We start from the raw sequence: 15,867 nt of genomic DNA on the forward strand, positions 1-15,867 counted from the left end.
CATTAAAAACCACAGCTCCTCCTGGGAACTTGTAAAAAACCAAACACAGTCTGATTATATCTACAGTAAACAGCTTGGATGGACTTGATTTAGTGTCAAATATCCCATGCACAGATTATGACCCAGGAATGTTATTTCTCTCAAGGTCTACACAATGCAGTGTTTTATTTCGCTGTAATCCGTGGATTGTCTCGCTGTAAACTGTCGGTGACAGTGAGATCATGTGAGGTCGTTAATCTGTCTGTGTTGTGATCACAGCTACAGTTCTAGCGAAATCACACATCACACACAATCACACTTTTAATGTGAATTTTCTGCATCCAAATGATTGATTCTATACAGTGTTGCAGGCGGTCAGTGTTGTCAGATCATCCATCCCATAATGTTTATGTGTTAATTAAACAGTTTGATTCTGATCCTCTTTGGCTTCAGGACCTGGAGAGCAGCTACTACACAGACTACGTGAAATTAATTCTAAAGAAGAAAAAGTCAAACGTCAGGTGGGGTTTATGAGAAAAACAGGATACTAAAACTGAATGACCAGACTGTTTTTTATGATGAGAGAAACAAGATACTAAAACTGAATGACCAGACTGTTTTATGATGAGAGAAACAAGATACTAAAACTGAATGACCAGACTGTTTTATGATGAGAGAAACAAGATACTAAAACTGAATGACCAGACTGTTTTATGATGAGAGAAACAAGATACTAAAACTAAATGACCAGACTGTTTTATGATGAGAGAAACAAGATACTAAAACTGAATGACCAGACTGTTTTATGATGAGAGAAACAAGATACTAAAACTAAATGACCAGACTGTGTGTTATGATGAGAGAAACAAGATACTAAAACTGAATGACCAGACTGTGTTTTATTATGAGAGAAACAAGATACTAAAACTAAATGACCAGACTGTGTGTTATTCTATGACATAAACTAAGTAATGACTGCAGCGTGCAGTTATTGACATCATTGTGTTTCTGTTCAGTACCTCAATCAGATCAGATAAACCCAAACTGTTGGAGACAGTAAAAGACACAGTCAAGTCCTATATCTACACACCAGAGAAAGGTAAGTCTGGAGGGTTTTTGACCATTTGTCTGCTAATCCTTTTTCTTTTAAAACAAAATATTCTAATGATACCATTGTTTTACCATGATTGTTGTTGTAGTATTCCGGTTCCCACTGAAGCTGGCGATCTCAGCATTTGTGTCGTCCATAGCAGTTTATCAGGTAAATAAATACTGCAGTTAATTAGGAATCCATCACATTTCAGCAAAACGTAACAATAAACAAAGGAACACAACAACAATCCACATTAAAAGTTGGTTGTGAACATGGCTGCTTTCAGATAACCTGACAAGATGCCAGTTGTTTTAATAGAAATAACTCTTAACAGCCATGTGGTCATCCATCCCCCAGGTGGCGCTGTTGCTGGTAATACTGGTGATCCCCACCCTCCATATAGTCCGTGCTGGTATAGATGACAAGTTTCCCTTCCTTCTGGAGGGCTTTGGTATTGTCCTATCAGAAGACAGGATGGAGGTGGTCCAGATTGTTATTCACTATACCTGGTGTCTGGAAGGTGGGTGTCTGTCCTGCATTTACTGACATGAGCTGCAGCTAAGACAGTTACCTGTGTGGGTTGACGTTATGTTGTGTAGTGTGTTACCTGTGTGGGTTGACGTTATGTTGTGTAGTGTGTTACCTGTGTGGGTTGACGTTATGTTGTGTAGTGTGTTACCTCTGTGGGTTGACGTTATGTTGTGTAGTGTGTTACCTGTGTGGGTTGACGTTATGTTGTGTAGTGTGTTACCTGTGTGGGTTGACGTTATTTTGTGTAGTGTGTTACCTGTGTGGGTTGACGTTATGTTGTGTAGTGTGTTACGTCTGTGGGTTTACCCTGGCCTGTTCCTTATGTTGTGTAGTGTGTTACCTCTGTGGGTTGACGTTATGTTGTGTAGTGTGTTACCTGTGTGGGTTGACGTTATTTTGTGTAGTGTGTTACCTGTGTGGGTTGACCCTGGCCTGTTCCTTATGTTGTGTAGTGTGTTACCTGTGTGGGTTGACCCTGGCCTGTTTGTTATGTTGTGTAGTGTGTTACCTGTGTGGGTTGACCCTGGCCTGTTTGTTATGTTGTGTAGTGTGTTACCTGTGTGGGTTGACCCTGGCCTGTTTGTTATGTTGTGTAGTGTGTTACCTCTGTGGGTTGACGTTATGTTGTGTAGTGTGTTACCTCTGTGGGTTGACGTTATGTTGTGTAGTGTGTTACCTGTGTGGGTTGACCCTGGCCTGTTTGTTATGTTGTGTAGTGTGTTACCTGTGTGGGTTGACCCTGGCCTGTTTGTTATGTTGTGTAGTGTGTTACCTGTGTGGGTTGACCCTGGCCTGTTTGTTATGTTGTGTAGTGTGTTACCTGTGTGGGTTGACCCTGGCCTGTTCCTTATGTTGTGTAGTGTGTTACCTCTGTGGGTTGACGTTATGTTGTGTAGTGTGTTACCTCTGTGGGTTGACGTTATGTTGTGTAGTGTGTTACCTCTGTGGGTTGACGTTATGTTGTGTAGTGTGTTACCTGTGTGGGTTGACGTTATGTTGTGTAGTGTGTTACCTGTGTGGGTTGACGTTATGTTGTGTAGTGTGTTACCTGTGTGGGTTAACCCTGGCCTGTTCTTTATGTTGTGTAGTGTGTTACCTGTGTGGGTTGACGTTATGTTGTGTAGTGTGTTACCTGTGTGGGTTGACCCTGGCCTGTTCCTTATGTTGTGTAGTGTGTTACCTGTGTGGGTTGACCCTGGCCTGTTCCTTATGTTTTGTAGTGTGTTACCTGTGTGGGTTGACGTTATGTTGTGTAGTGTGTTACCTGTGTGGGTTGACGTTATGTTGTGTAGTGTGTTACCTGTGTGGGTTGACTCTGTTCTGTTCCTTATGTTTTGTAGTGTGTTACCTGTGTGGGTTGACCCTGGCCTGTACGCTCACCCTGATCATGCTCATGAGGTCCATGATCCTTCACAGGTAAATACTTTTGATCAGCCAACACAGTAACACAGTAACACAGTAACACAGTATCACAGTATCACACTAACACACTAACACAGTAACACAGTAACACAGTAACACAGTATCACAGTAACACAGTATCACAGTAACACAGTATCACAGTATCACAGTATCACAGTAACACAGTAACACAGTAACACAGTATCACAGTATCACACTAACACACTAACACACTAACACAGTAACACAGTAACACAGTATCACAGTAACACAGTATCACAGTAACACAGTATCACAGTATCACAGTATCACAGTAACACAGTATCACAGTAACACAGTAACACAGTAACACAGTATCACACTAACACACTAACACAGTAACACAGTAACACAGTAACACAGTATCACAGTAACACAGTATCACAGTAACACAGTATCACAGTATCACAGTATCACAGTAACACAGTATCACAGTATCACAGTAACACAGTATCACAGTAACACAGTATCACAGTATCACAGTAACACAGTATCACAGTATCACAGTAACACAGTAACACAGTAACACAGTATCACAGTAACACAGTAACACAGTAACACACTAACACAGTAACACAGTAACACAGTATCACAGTAACACAGTAACACAGTATCACACTAACACACTAACGCAGTATCACAGTATCACACTAACACAGTAACACAGTATCACAGTAACACAGTATCACACTAACACAGTAACACAGTATCACACTAACACAGTAACACAGTATCACACTAACACCGTATCACAGTATCACACTAACACAGTAACACACTAACACAGTATCACACTAACACAGTATCACACTAACACCGTATCACAGTAACACACTAACACAGTAACACACTAACACAGTATCACACTAACACGGTAACACACTAACACAGTATCACAGTATCACACTAACACAGTAACACAGTATCACACTAACACAGTAACACAGTATCACACTAACACAGTATCACACTAACACAGTAACACACTAACACAGTATCACACTAACACAGTATCACACTAACACAGTAACACACTAACACAGTATCACACTAACACAGTATCACACTAACACAGTAACACAGTATCACACTAACACAGTATCACACTAACACAGTATCACACTAACACAGTATCACACTAACACAGTAACACAGTAACACACTAACACAGTAACACAGTAACACAGTAACTATATCAGTGCACCAAACAATGTGTTCTTTTGTATGTTCAAGAAGCAATGGGAAAATACCAAATAACTGATATTTTCAAGTGTGTTCCTCTCATAATCCTGTCAGTAATTCTGTGTCTTCATGTTTCTACCATCAGATGGAACCTCCAGGGCTTGTACAGAGGAGATATTTACAACGTGTATAATTGCCAGAAGAGCATCCGTCCGTCTCAGACAGGCCTAGTGTGTTGGATGGGCTTCATTGGATATCAGGCTGCTGTCATCTCTTTAGGTAGGCTGACCTGACACCGTGGTTTTAATTCCTAATTAAAGGATTATCCATTTACCATTTTATCATATACTGTAGTTCTTCAGTGCATACTTGGTCATTTCTGTGTGCTACTAACCTCAATGCCTTTTAAAACTTACTTTTAAAAATGTTTTTTTTAATGAAAGATGCCAGTTATATTCTTATTCTAGATTCCTCTCTTACTATTTAATATTATTTTGTCAGGAATGGTCTTCCAGACTTTGGTCTTCTTCATCTGTTTTGTGTGGTTGGTGTTCCTCATCATCATCCCCATCTTGTATGGCCAGAACCTTATACTCTTCCAGGTCGCTGCCAAGGCCTGGTGAGTGCATCTTTAAATTTAACTACATTTGTTCCTGCCTGCTTATATGGAATCATACTCTTATATGGAATCATACTCTTATATGGAATCATACTCTTATATGGAATCATACTCTTATATAGAATCATACTCTTATATGGACTCATACTCTTATATGGAATCATACTCTTATATGGAATCATACTCGTATATGGAATCATACTCTTATATGGACTCATACTCTTATATGGAATCATACTCTCATATGGACTCATACTCTTATATGGAATCATACTCTTATATGGAATCATACTCTTATATGGACTCATACTCTTATATGGAATCATACTCGTATATGGAATCATACTCTTATATGGACTCATACTCTTATATGGACTCATACTCTTATATGGAATCATACTCTTATATGGAATCATACTCTCATATGGACTCATACTCTTATATGGAATCATACTCTTATATGGAATCATACTCTTATATGGAATCATACTCTTATATGGACATACTCTTATATGGAATCACAGTCTTATATGGAATCATACTCTTATATGGAATCATACTCTTGCCACGAAGCCTTTATCTGATTTTCAAGCACCATTTTACAGAATTGTTTTTGACCAGCTAGCTCATCACCACAAGACACTATGAACTGATTGAGATACTCATCAGTTGATAAAAGCCTATTTCATATTGTGTGGATTATTTTCATATTGTGGTATCTGATCTCACCAGGCCTGTGTGGCTGACGTTGATACTGACTATTACTCTACAACACGTGACAGCCAGGTTTGCTTTCATCAAAAAGGATGCTGGGACAAGAGACTTGAACAACAGGTACTAAGATTCTAGAACTCTAAAAATCTGTTCACACTGCTATGCTTTATCTTGGCCAGGTCGCAGTTGCAAATGAGAACTTGTTCTCAACTAGCCTACCTGGTTAAATAAAGGTAAAAAAAAAAAAAAAGATTTACTTTATTTATTTGTTTATTTCTAACTTTTTTTCTCAGAACTAGTGACATCATAGATTTCACCACGGTTTCCCGTTTCCCCCCCCCCAGCACAACACAGCTAATTCAAATAATCAAGCGTTGATCAATCAGCTGTGTAGTGTTAGGGCAAAAAACAAAACGTGCACCCCTTGGGGTCCCAAGGACCGATTTTGTGGAAATGCTGGATTACACACTTCTTGAGTTGAAAGAGGGGTTTCTTTTCTTTTTGGTAAATTTCATGTAAACATGAAAAATGACAAATTCAAATTCGTTTTTTTTTTCAAGGGGGACGTGCCCCCGGACCCCCTGTACTTTCTTAGCACCATTGATCCATTCAAAGTAGAACTAACTAGATGTATATTGGCTGGGTTGTTCCAGAGGCAGTCTGTTCCTGCTTACCTACCTGCTCTTCCTGATCAACATCGTGGTGGGGTTGATAGCAGCCATCTGGAGGATGGTCATCACTGCCCTCTATAACATCATCCACCTGGGACGCATGGACATCAGCCTCCTCAACCGCGCTGCTGAATCCTACGACCCGGGTACGTCAACATACAGTTCAGGGAATTCTATAGTCTCCTCAACCGCGCCGCTGAATCCTACGACCCGGGTATGTCAACATACAGTTCAGGGAATTCTATAGTCTCCTCAACCGCGCCGCTGAATCCTACGACCCGGGTACGTCAACATACAGTTCAGGGAATTCTATAGTCTCCTCAACCGCGCTGCTGAATCCTACGACCCGGGTACGTCAACATACAGTTCAGGGAATTCTATAGGATTTTTTTTTTGAAAGGCCTGCCACTGGTACATTTGTTACAGAATGGATATTGTCTAGGGGTCCTAGTTACATCGTCTGTAACCTGAATGAATGTGTGTGTTTCTGTGAGAAATAAAGGGTTTGAGGAACCGTGTTGGCTGGACATGTGCCTAAGGGAGACAGCAACCTTACTTTGGTCCAGTGCCAGCCAGCTCTGTCTCTCTCTCTTGGTTGGCCAGTCCAAGCAGATTATATTGTTCAGATGGTTTCGATACATAACTATGTAAAATAACTTAAAATACCTTAAGGCATGCCCAAACTAAAGACTTCAAAAAACAAACGAAAGGTGTCATGGCTCACCAAACAAAACCAGCACCCTCACGGTTTTCCAGCCGGGACACTGACTGACCATCACCCTAATTAAAGTATTCTCATGTATTGGTGACCACGTTCATTAGCAATCATCTAACAATAACCCACGTAGTTGAAAAACATTTCTGAAATATGTCCCTGATGCTATGAAATACACAGGTGAACAGGTTAAACCTAACACATTGGTTTATGAATATGTGCCCTGGATATGTCTGAATCGCTGACCTCTGACCTCTTCATACAGCTTATTGTTACTACACCCACTACCTGAAGGTAGAGGTCAGCCAATCACACCCTGTGATGAAGGCCTTCTGTGGGCTGGCGCTGCAGGCTGCCTCGGCTGGAGGTGCTGGACAGAAGATGCGAGATGCTGAGGAAGGTTGTTATAGACATAACACACTCATACACGGATTTGCACAAAAGGGGTGTGGCCTTTTCTGTCCCTCGCAGACACTTCCCAGACATGACATTGACTGAACCTACTACTACACAATGTGGAATTTATATCACCAAATAATTCCATCCATCCAGTGTCAGTGTCTTGCTCTGCCCTGACAGCCTGCTCCTCCTCCTCATTCTCCTTTCAGGGATCCAGCTGGTGAATCAGGAGAAGAGACCGGACAAGGTGGTTAACAGCAGGAGGGTGCGGGCACGCTGGCAGTTACTCTACACGCTGGTCAACAACCCGTCTCTACTGGGGTCCAGAAAACACTACCAGCTGCAGGTCGCTCGCCGAAAAATAGAGAGTAGAAAAGCAGGCCAGCAACCTGTGTTGTGTGTGTCTGTGTGTGTGTGTGTGTGTCTGTGTGTGTGTGTGTGTGTCTGTGTGTGTTTCTGTGTGTGTGTGTGTGTCTGTGTGTGTTTCTGTGTGTGTGTGTCTGTGTGTGTGTTCATGTGTGTGTGTCTGTGTGTGTTCGTGTGTGTGTGTGTGTGTGTCTGTGTGTGTGTGTCTGTGTGTGTGTGTCTGTGTGTGTGTGTGTGTCTGTGTGTGTGTGTGTGTGTGTCTGTGTGTGTTCGTGCGTGTGTGTGTGTGTCTGTGTGTGTGTGTTCGTGTGTGTGTGTGTGTGTCTGTGTGTGTGTGTGTGTGTGTGTGTGTGTGTGTGTGTGTGTGTGTGTGTGTGTGTGTGTGTGCGTGTGTGTGTGACAATTTCCTGTACTCTACAAGACAAACATATTTCTTCTTCTCCAGCCCTCTGACAGCTTCGTGAACGGAACGAACCGTAGCGCCGCGGCAGGAAGCAAGAAAGACGCCAGCAGTAAACCCACCGCTGCCGAGGCAGGCGCTGCCACACCCTCAGGCGCTGCCACACCCCCAGGCGCTGCCACACCCTCAGGCGCTGCCACACCCTCAGGCACTGCCACACCCACAGGTGCTGCCACACCCTCAGGCCCTACCACACCCTCTGCTGCTGCTAACTGAGACCATGACACACGGTCATGACTGACGTCATGTGGTTTATGGGGTACGGACACCCTGCTGCTCTCTATAGAACCCAATGTTCCAACTGCTTGGTCTTCAGGGTAGCAGTTGACTGTAGAGGCCTGTAATTTCTGTGGGTTGCAGTCAAGTGCCTTGGCTTGTTCAGCTCCACATGCAGTGAATCTCTATGTATGTTGCTTTCTGTGTCATATTGTTGTCTGCAATGTCGATTTTAAAATTTGCTGGTCTATTATTTAGTTTTTGGTAAAGGTCGTTACGGTGAAATAGTACAACATCTTAACGGTTGTATGTGTTTGGTTATGATGCACAGAACACATCCTGTTTTAGCATCCACTATCTACCCCTTCCTTAATGTGCTGCCCTTTATCAGTTGTTTCGGTACGTTTTCAGAGGTTGAGATATTTGCTTTCAAAATATATTTAAGAACAATGATACATTTATTTTTTGTGTAAATTAATGTAACTGACATCACAATCCAGAGTGAAAAAAAAATCAACTGTTTTCCTTCCAGGTGGGAGAATGTGATTAAGACTCTTATTTTGAAAGAGAGACTTCTTTTCAAACAAATAAAACCGTTTTAAAGTAAATACAGGGGAACAACAAACGTGTTTTCAAGAACCATGATGACTGCGTATGGAAACCCATTTTTACAGAAGCCAATATTCAATGCAGGTGCTTCTACACCTGCATTGCTTGCTGTTTGGGGTTTTAGGCTGGGTTTCTGTACAGCACTTTGAGATATCAGCTGATGTACGAAGGGCTATATAAATACATTTGATTTGATTTTGAATTTGATTTGATTCAGACAGTTCATTCGTAGTACAACAACCCCTATTTTTGGCATTTCACTATAGATCGAATAACATGCCATGTTTGGAAGCTGCAAATCAATAAGGAACAAGCATTCCTTGTCAATACTTTATTACTTCAGGCACATATAGCAGAGGATGAACACTGAGGCAATGTACACATCTGAAACACTTACATTTAACCATAGGCTATCAAATTGTAACACTTATCTTACTGTTAAAATGTAAGAGTTGAGCAACGGTGGGGGTTTTAATGGATATGAGATAGAGACACGTGGGTCATGTATGTTATGGACACATTACCAGGTTAAAGGTCACTGTAAAATGACGTACAACAATAGCTTGTGACACACAGCTTAATAAGGGTTTGTTGGCAACAGTGAAGTGGACGTTCACTCTAGATGTAAAAACAAAACATAGTGTGTAAAGCTGTCCTCGAGGCAAAGCTGTCCTCGAGGCAAAGCTGTCCTCAAGGCAAAGCTGTCCTCAAGGCAAAGCTGTCCTCAAGGCAAAGCTGTCCTCAAGGCAAAGCTGTTCTCAAGGTAAAGCTGTCCTCAAGGCAAAGCTGTCCTCAAGGCAAAGCTGTCCTCAAGGCAAAGCTGTTCTCAAGGTAAAGCTGTCCTCAAGGCAAAGCTGTTCTCAAGGCAAAGCTGTCCTCAAGGCAAAGCTGTCCTCAAGGCAAAGCTGTTCTCAAGGTAAAGCTGTCCTCAAGGCAAAGCTGTCCTCAAGGCAAAGCTGTCCTCAAGGCAAAGCTGTTCTCAAGGCAAAGCTGTCCTCAAGGTAAAGCTGTCCTCAAGGCAAAGGGGGGGGGGGGGGGGGGGGGCTACTTTGAAGAATCTAAAATCTAAAATATATTTTAAATTGTTGAACACTTTTTTTGGGGGTTACTACATGATTAAATATGTGTTATTTCATAGTTTTGATGTCCTCACTATTATTCTACAATGTAGAAAATAGTAAAAAAAAATATAAAAAAATAAAGACCTACTCATTCAAGGGTTTTTGTGTCCAAACTTTTGTCTGGTACTGTATATTATTGACACAATACCGGGTTAAAGGTCACGGTAAAATGACGTACAACAATAGCTTGTGACACACAACTTAAAGGGTTTGTTGGCAACAGTGAAGCGGATGTTCACTCAAGATAGAAAATAGCATTGATAGCCTACAATAGATTAACATAGACATTCACTCTAGATAGAAAATAGCATTGATAGCCTACAATAGATTAACATAGACATTCACTCTAGATAGAAAATAGCATTGATAGCCTACAATAGATTAACATAGACATTCACTCTAGATAGAAAATAGCATTGATAGCCTACAATAGATTAACATAGACATTCACTCTAGATAGAAAATAGCATTGATAGCCTACAATAGATTAACATAGACATTCACTCTAGATAGAAAATAGCATTGATAGCCTACAATAGATTAACATAGACATTCACTCTAGATAGAAAATAGCATTGATAGCCTACAATAGATTAACATAGACATTCATAAGTGCATCTGTTACTTTAAAGAAGAGACATTTCAGATACAGTTACAAAGCTCTTTGCCTTCTTGCCTGTGACAGACTACACTGAATAACTGTCACAAGTCTCAGGAAACGTCACTGTTAAGAGCACACCGGAAGGGTCTATTTTTAGAATAGGCTTAAATATTTTACTACAGGGACGTTTTTTCTTTTACATAATCTTCACAGCGTACATAAACTACCTTCTTTACTTTTCCTTTCAACAGCAGAAGCACCTATGACTTTGTCTACACTGTATCCAGGTCATTGATACGGCAGCCATTTTGAAAAATGACAGGTCACAGGTTCTTCTCTCATGGGATCGATAAACAGTTACTGTGAGACTTACATTACATGTGATCCTGACTGAAGAGGACTAGAACCTGTCTAGTCAAGACGATCTATCAAATACTAACAACAACAACAGGATCAGTGGTGTGGCTCGTTGTACTGCCCAGAGATATTAACAGCCTCCGCACCTAGTGGTAACCTATCGCTGAACTCTGACCCCATCTCACACTCATCCAGATTCCCTCTGTACTGAGACAGAGTGAACGACTCGGTCACCCCACTCCCCTCCACGTCCTCCTCTCTCTCTCCCCCACTCTCCGACTCCCCGTCCTCTCCCTCCCCCGTCTCGCTGGCTGTGATCTGCGTCTGTGACTCGGCGTACGAGTTCCTCAGGTTGAAGTTGACCACTAGGTTCCTCTCCATGTGATGCTGGTGGTCTTTAGCCTTCATGATGAGCTTGTAGGTCTTGTTCCTATATTTGTAGACCAGGTGGAAGCAGGTGGCCCCCAGCAGGGGCACGGTGGAGACGGTGAGGAGACAGATACTGACGACTATAATGATCAACAGGTTAGGAACTCTCTTCCTGGTGGTGAAGAGGACCTGTACCTCACAGTCCTCTCCTCTGTAGGTGAGACAGAGGGAGTAGTTGGCGCCGGGGCGCAGGTCCTGGAACAGATAGGTGTTGATGCCATCTTCCATCCTGGACCACTGGATGGCTGAGTGTCTGTGGTCTGAGGTGACACACAGATACAGCCCTGAGTCCGCCCGGGCTCTCCTGGTTACCTCTGATTGGTTGTGGATGGAATGGAACCCTTCTGAGGCGCTGAGATGGTTGTCTGTGTCGTCTTTAGGAAGGAGGAGAGGATTGAGTCTAACTTTAGCCTCGGTCTCTGACACCCCTAAGGCTATGACTCCAAAGTCAAAGGTATACTGCCTGACATCTTCCAGGCTTAAATTGAAGGCCTGGTTGGAGATGTACTGTGTCTCACTGGTCAAGGTACATTTGCTAGTTGCACGGGATGGATATTTGGGCACTTGCGCTGTACGCTCAGTGTCAACTTCAATGGGAGGAAGGGTTGGGAAGATATTGTACTTTCCCTCCAAATGGGGAATATTCAATGGTTTAAAAGGGTTATTAATGGAGGTTTTGATCACAGGTTGAAGTACTGAGGGGATTTTCTTCCCATTAATAATAACTGGTGGGTCAATCACTTTTCCAACAGGTTGAGGTGGTGGTGGTTTTGGTACTACCACTACTATTGATAGTGAATCGTCATCTTTACCAAACTCATTGGTGGCAGTACAGCTGTAGTTGCCACTGTCCTTTTTACTAAGGCGCGGTATGACTAGAGTGCCATTACGGAACATTTCAAATGGAATGTCTGTCGTTCTAGAATCCTCGTTAGATTCATTGGATTCTGCTGATTCTTTATCTTTGGTGGACAGAGGGTACTCTACACTTTGACGGTTTGTGTGGATTTTCCAGATAACCTCTGGCTTTGGGTTCCCTTTGATCTCACAGTTCAGGATCAACACTGTGCCTTCATAGAGTGTCGTATTCTCAACGTTAGGCTCAGCCGTTATGCTGACGTTAGGGGCCATGCACTTTGACTCAGACAGTTTCACGATCTCCGCTCCTCTCAACTGCTCTGGAGTTTCACAGACAATCAAGTTCTGTTCTGGAACCGATATGGTGGCGTTTAGAATCCAGTCCCTCAGCCAGTCCATCCTGCAGTGGCATGTGAAGGGGTTGTTATAGAGCTGTAGATGAGACAGGGAGGTCAGGCTGTCGAAAGTCCCCTGCGTTATAGTGGTGAACCTGTTGTTGTTGAGGCGGAGAGACCTCAGGTCCTTGAGGTTAGACAAGGAGTCTTTAGGCAGACTGACCATCTCATTGTGGTCCATCTTCAGCAGCTGCAGGGCTGTGAGGTGACGGAGATCCTCCCAAGGGAAATGTACCATCTTGTTGTGACTGACGTCAAAGTTCCTCAGCTGGACCAGGGGAGCCAGGGTGCCCGGTTCGATGGTGACTATCTCGTTATGGGCCATCCATAAGGACGTGACTTGGGTCACATTGTCGAAGCTGCCCGACTCCACCAGAGATATTTTGTTGGCGGTGAGACTCAGAGTGGTCACGTTGGGGGGCAACCTTTCAGGGATGTCAACCAAGTCTTTGTAGGAGCATTCAGCGAAGTGGCGTCCGTATTTGTCGGAGCAGTTGCATAGTTCAGGACAACCGCGTCCGACCACAATAACAGAGCTCCATAAGGAGAGGAAGAACACGAAGGAACGAGACATGTTCTCTTCCTGCAAAAACAAATGTCACTGTTGTTACTAGATATCTGTTTTAGTTCACATTGCACACTCTCAATCACCATTCATAAACAGTCCCTGGATAAAAAGGTACCTCAACATTCTCTTGAGTGTAAATGCAGCAATGAAAATATGAATATTGATGAATATATGCTAATAAATATTGCAACTGCCAACCCCTGACTTTGAAATCCACTTACAGGATTTAAATATTAACTGTAATAGTTTATATCTGTCTGATAGCCTGCTATGCCTTAGGAATTCTGCTTAAATTAGAACAAAAATATTGATGGTTACATTTTTCTAACCAGAATTATTAGTTTCAATATCCATTGATCACAATGTACTGTTATACAAATATAGAAAGATTGTTTTATTACATTTGACATTTCAACCCAGCTGATCAGTTCAAATATCCCAGAGCGGTTTGTGAAAAAGGTTGCCACCTCTTTGGAGCGCATGCAGTTTGTTTATAAACTACGCCACAGCGACTGTGCCCGAGCCCTGTCCTTGGTGCTGACACGGACAGCGCCGGCACCGCTTATGATGTTGTTAACCGCGGAATCAGTACATGCGTGCAGCTGCAGTAGAATGCTATGGTCATGCATCAATCAAGGCGACATTTCACTGCAAAAAAAAAACCAAACAACTAAATGTAAAACGTTTAGGAAGTAAATGTTAGTTATATTTCACGATGACTCAGGTGTCCTTAGAGGTCAAAACGCAATTAAAAGGCCAATGCTACATTCTACAAATTCCAATTTCTAAGCAAAAATGAACACATTCATCCTCGCTATCAAACGCAACATAATACATCTTACCAGTGTGATGTTTTCCTCAGCGCAATGGAAGCGACGGAGATTATTGCTATTGATGGGAGTGGTCTCTTATTTGAACCTCGTAAAGCTGGCTACATGATGAGTTGGGAGCAAGTTTTTAAAGGTGTGCACGTAATGGCATTGCTCTTACATGATTGCTGAAACATATGTGGGTCCTTCCGTGGTCGGATGCTGATATGTCTGTGCGTTGCGATTGGATTTTGCAGAGAGTCACAGCACACTCCCGCCTCTGGAAAGTAGACGTTGCAAAAATTAAAGTGATGCGCCCTCCCTCTTCCATGGCTTCTGTTATCTTCCATGACAACAGTGCAGGAGACCCATCCATCCAATTATTGACGGACTGTTAATAATGGTATATAGGCCGAGATGTGACAAGATGGAAAAGTGCCCGATTCTAGGGTCTGGATTGAGCAGGCAGAGTGACGCAAAGGCAGACAACAAAATTGACAATTTTTTTGGTTTTCAATCGTTACCGTTTCAGTCATCAAGTTAAAACACATTGTCAATTCCTCTTCACAATTTAGTTAAATGTCTGTATACCAATTGCTTCTTTACTTTTAAACTTAAAAATCATGGTACTAAAAAATCAAACAAACATACAAACCAAAGGAACAAAGGGGTGTCACAGTATAACTTTAGACCGTCCCCTCGCCCATTCCCGGGCGCGAACCCTCGCCCATACCCTCTGCATACATCAACAACAGTCACCCACGAAGCATCGTTACCCATCGCTCCACAAAAGCCGCGGCCCTTGCAGAGGGTCATGAATTGTCATGAATGTTGTTCTGGAAGCAGCTCTGCAAAGTAGTCACTAGCTGGCACAGCCACAAAGTCATACAATAACATTTTAAGCGTAACCCTAACCTTAACCACACTGCTAACCCGAATGCCTAACTATAACCTTAAATTAATTAAATGTTTTACAATATAGCCCATTTTGACTTTGCAGCTGGCCCATCTAGCAGAAATCGCTCAGTTCTGCCTCAAGGACAAGACTCGTCGACATGTTATTTTCTCAAACTTCATACCAGAGAGGAAGAGGTGAAGCAAGAGGTTTTACTCTGTCCAAAATCTGTGTAAATCATCAATGATTAAGCAAGTGAAGAGTTTTGTATGGTGGGAAACGAGAGACTGTCGAATTTAGTAAAGATACAAATGAATTGCCATTTTGATAGATGAGGCTTATTTGATGGAATAGCAGTTTGGTAATGCTTTGGCAGTTAAGAGTGTGCTGATATGAGTGTGATGCGCGTGAAATCCCGGCAACTTTGAGAAAAAACACTTCATATTGGAGTTGTCCCTGTTGAAATTCAAGACGGTCTGGGTGTATTTATGAGGCTAACATGAGGCTAACATAGCAGCTCACTCTACATTGAATATAGGCGGTTGATGTCAACACCCCTTATCGAATTGGCTATTTAAAAAAGTATTCAAATAACAAGATGTTTCCACCAATCCAGAGAAAGAAATAGGCGGGAGATTGACAGCCCTGTGGACAACGAATCCCATTGTTAGGGCGGAGACACAAGCATCTCCTTATTGTATGCGGTATCTCTGGTCATAGAACAAAGTCCATTTGCCATGTGCTCTCATCAAACATTTCAGCTATAAGGTCTATTGCAACAAGGATCCACCATGCCTCTGGACAGAATCCCTTCATGTGGGCAGCTGCCTGGAACACACG

At 42.4% G+C, this 15,867-nt stretch overlaps 2 protein-coding genes across 2 annotated transcripts in view; one reads left to right on the plus strand and one right to left on the minus strand.

Moving 5' to 3' along the window:
- Positions 1–10,211, plus strand: part of LOC115123359 (receptor for retinol uptake stra6-like) — a 19,588-nt gene extending 9,377 nt beyond the window's left edge. Inside the window, exons 7-18 of the mRNA XM_065012441.1 lie at positions 406–500; positions 996–1,078; positions 1,179–1,240; positions 1,430–1,592; positions 2,944–3,019; positions 4,371–4,504; positions 4,727–4,844; positions 5,577–5,678; positions 6,212–6,375; positions 7,210–7,344; positions 7,553–7,689; positions 8,155–10,211. Of these exons, the coding sequence (XP_064868513.1) occupies positions 406–500; positions 996–1,078; positions 1,179–1,240; positions 1,430–1,592; positions 2,944–3,019; positions 4,371–4,504; positions 4,727–4,844; positions 5,577–5,678; positions 6,212–6,375; positions 7,210–7,344; positions 7,553–7,689; positions 8,155–8,385 (1,500 nt within the window). The 3' untranslated portion in view covers positions 8,386–10,211. The remainder of the gene's footprint in view (positions 1–405; positions 501–995; positions 1,079–1,178; positions 1,241–1,429; positions 1,593–2,943; positions 3,020–4,370; positions 4,505–4,726; positions 4,845–5,576; positions 5,679–6,211; positions 6,376–7,209; positions 7,345–7,552; positions 7,690–8,154) is intronic.
- Positions 9,250–14,269, minus strand: LOC115128164 (immunoglobulin superfamily containing leucine-rich repeat protein 2-like). Its single transcript, XM_065012418.1, has 2 exons — positions 14,166–14,269; positions 9,250–13,338 (listed from the first exon to the last, which is right to left on the minus strand). The coding sequence occupies exon 2, from the start codon at positions 13,327–13,329 to the stop codon at positions 11,170–11,172; it is 2,160 nt and encodes a 719-aa protein (XP_064868490.1). The 5' UTR covers positions 13,330–13,338; positions 14,166–14,269; the 3' UTR covers positions 9,250–11,169.
- Positions 14,270–15,867: the final 1,598 nt, after the last annotated feature.

The sequence above is a fragment of the Oncorhynchus nerka genome, linkage group LG27, assembly GCF_034236695.1.
Source record: "Oncorhynchus nerka isolate Pitt River linkage group LG27, Oner_Uvic_2.0, whole genome shotgun sequence".
Taxonomy (NCBI): domain Eukaryota; kingdom Metazoa; phylum Chordata; class Actinopteri; order Salmoniformes; family Salmonidae; genus Oncorhynchus; species Oncorhynchus nerka.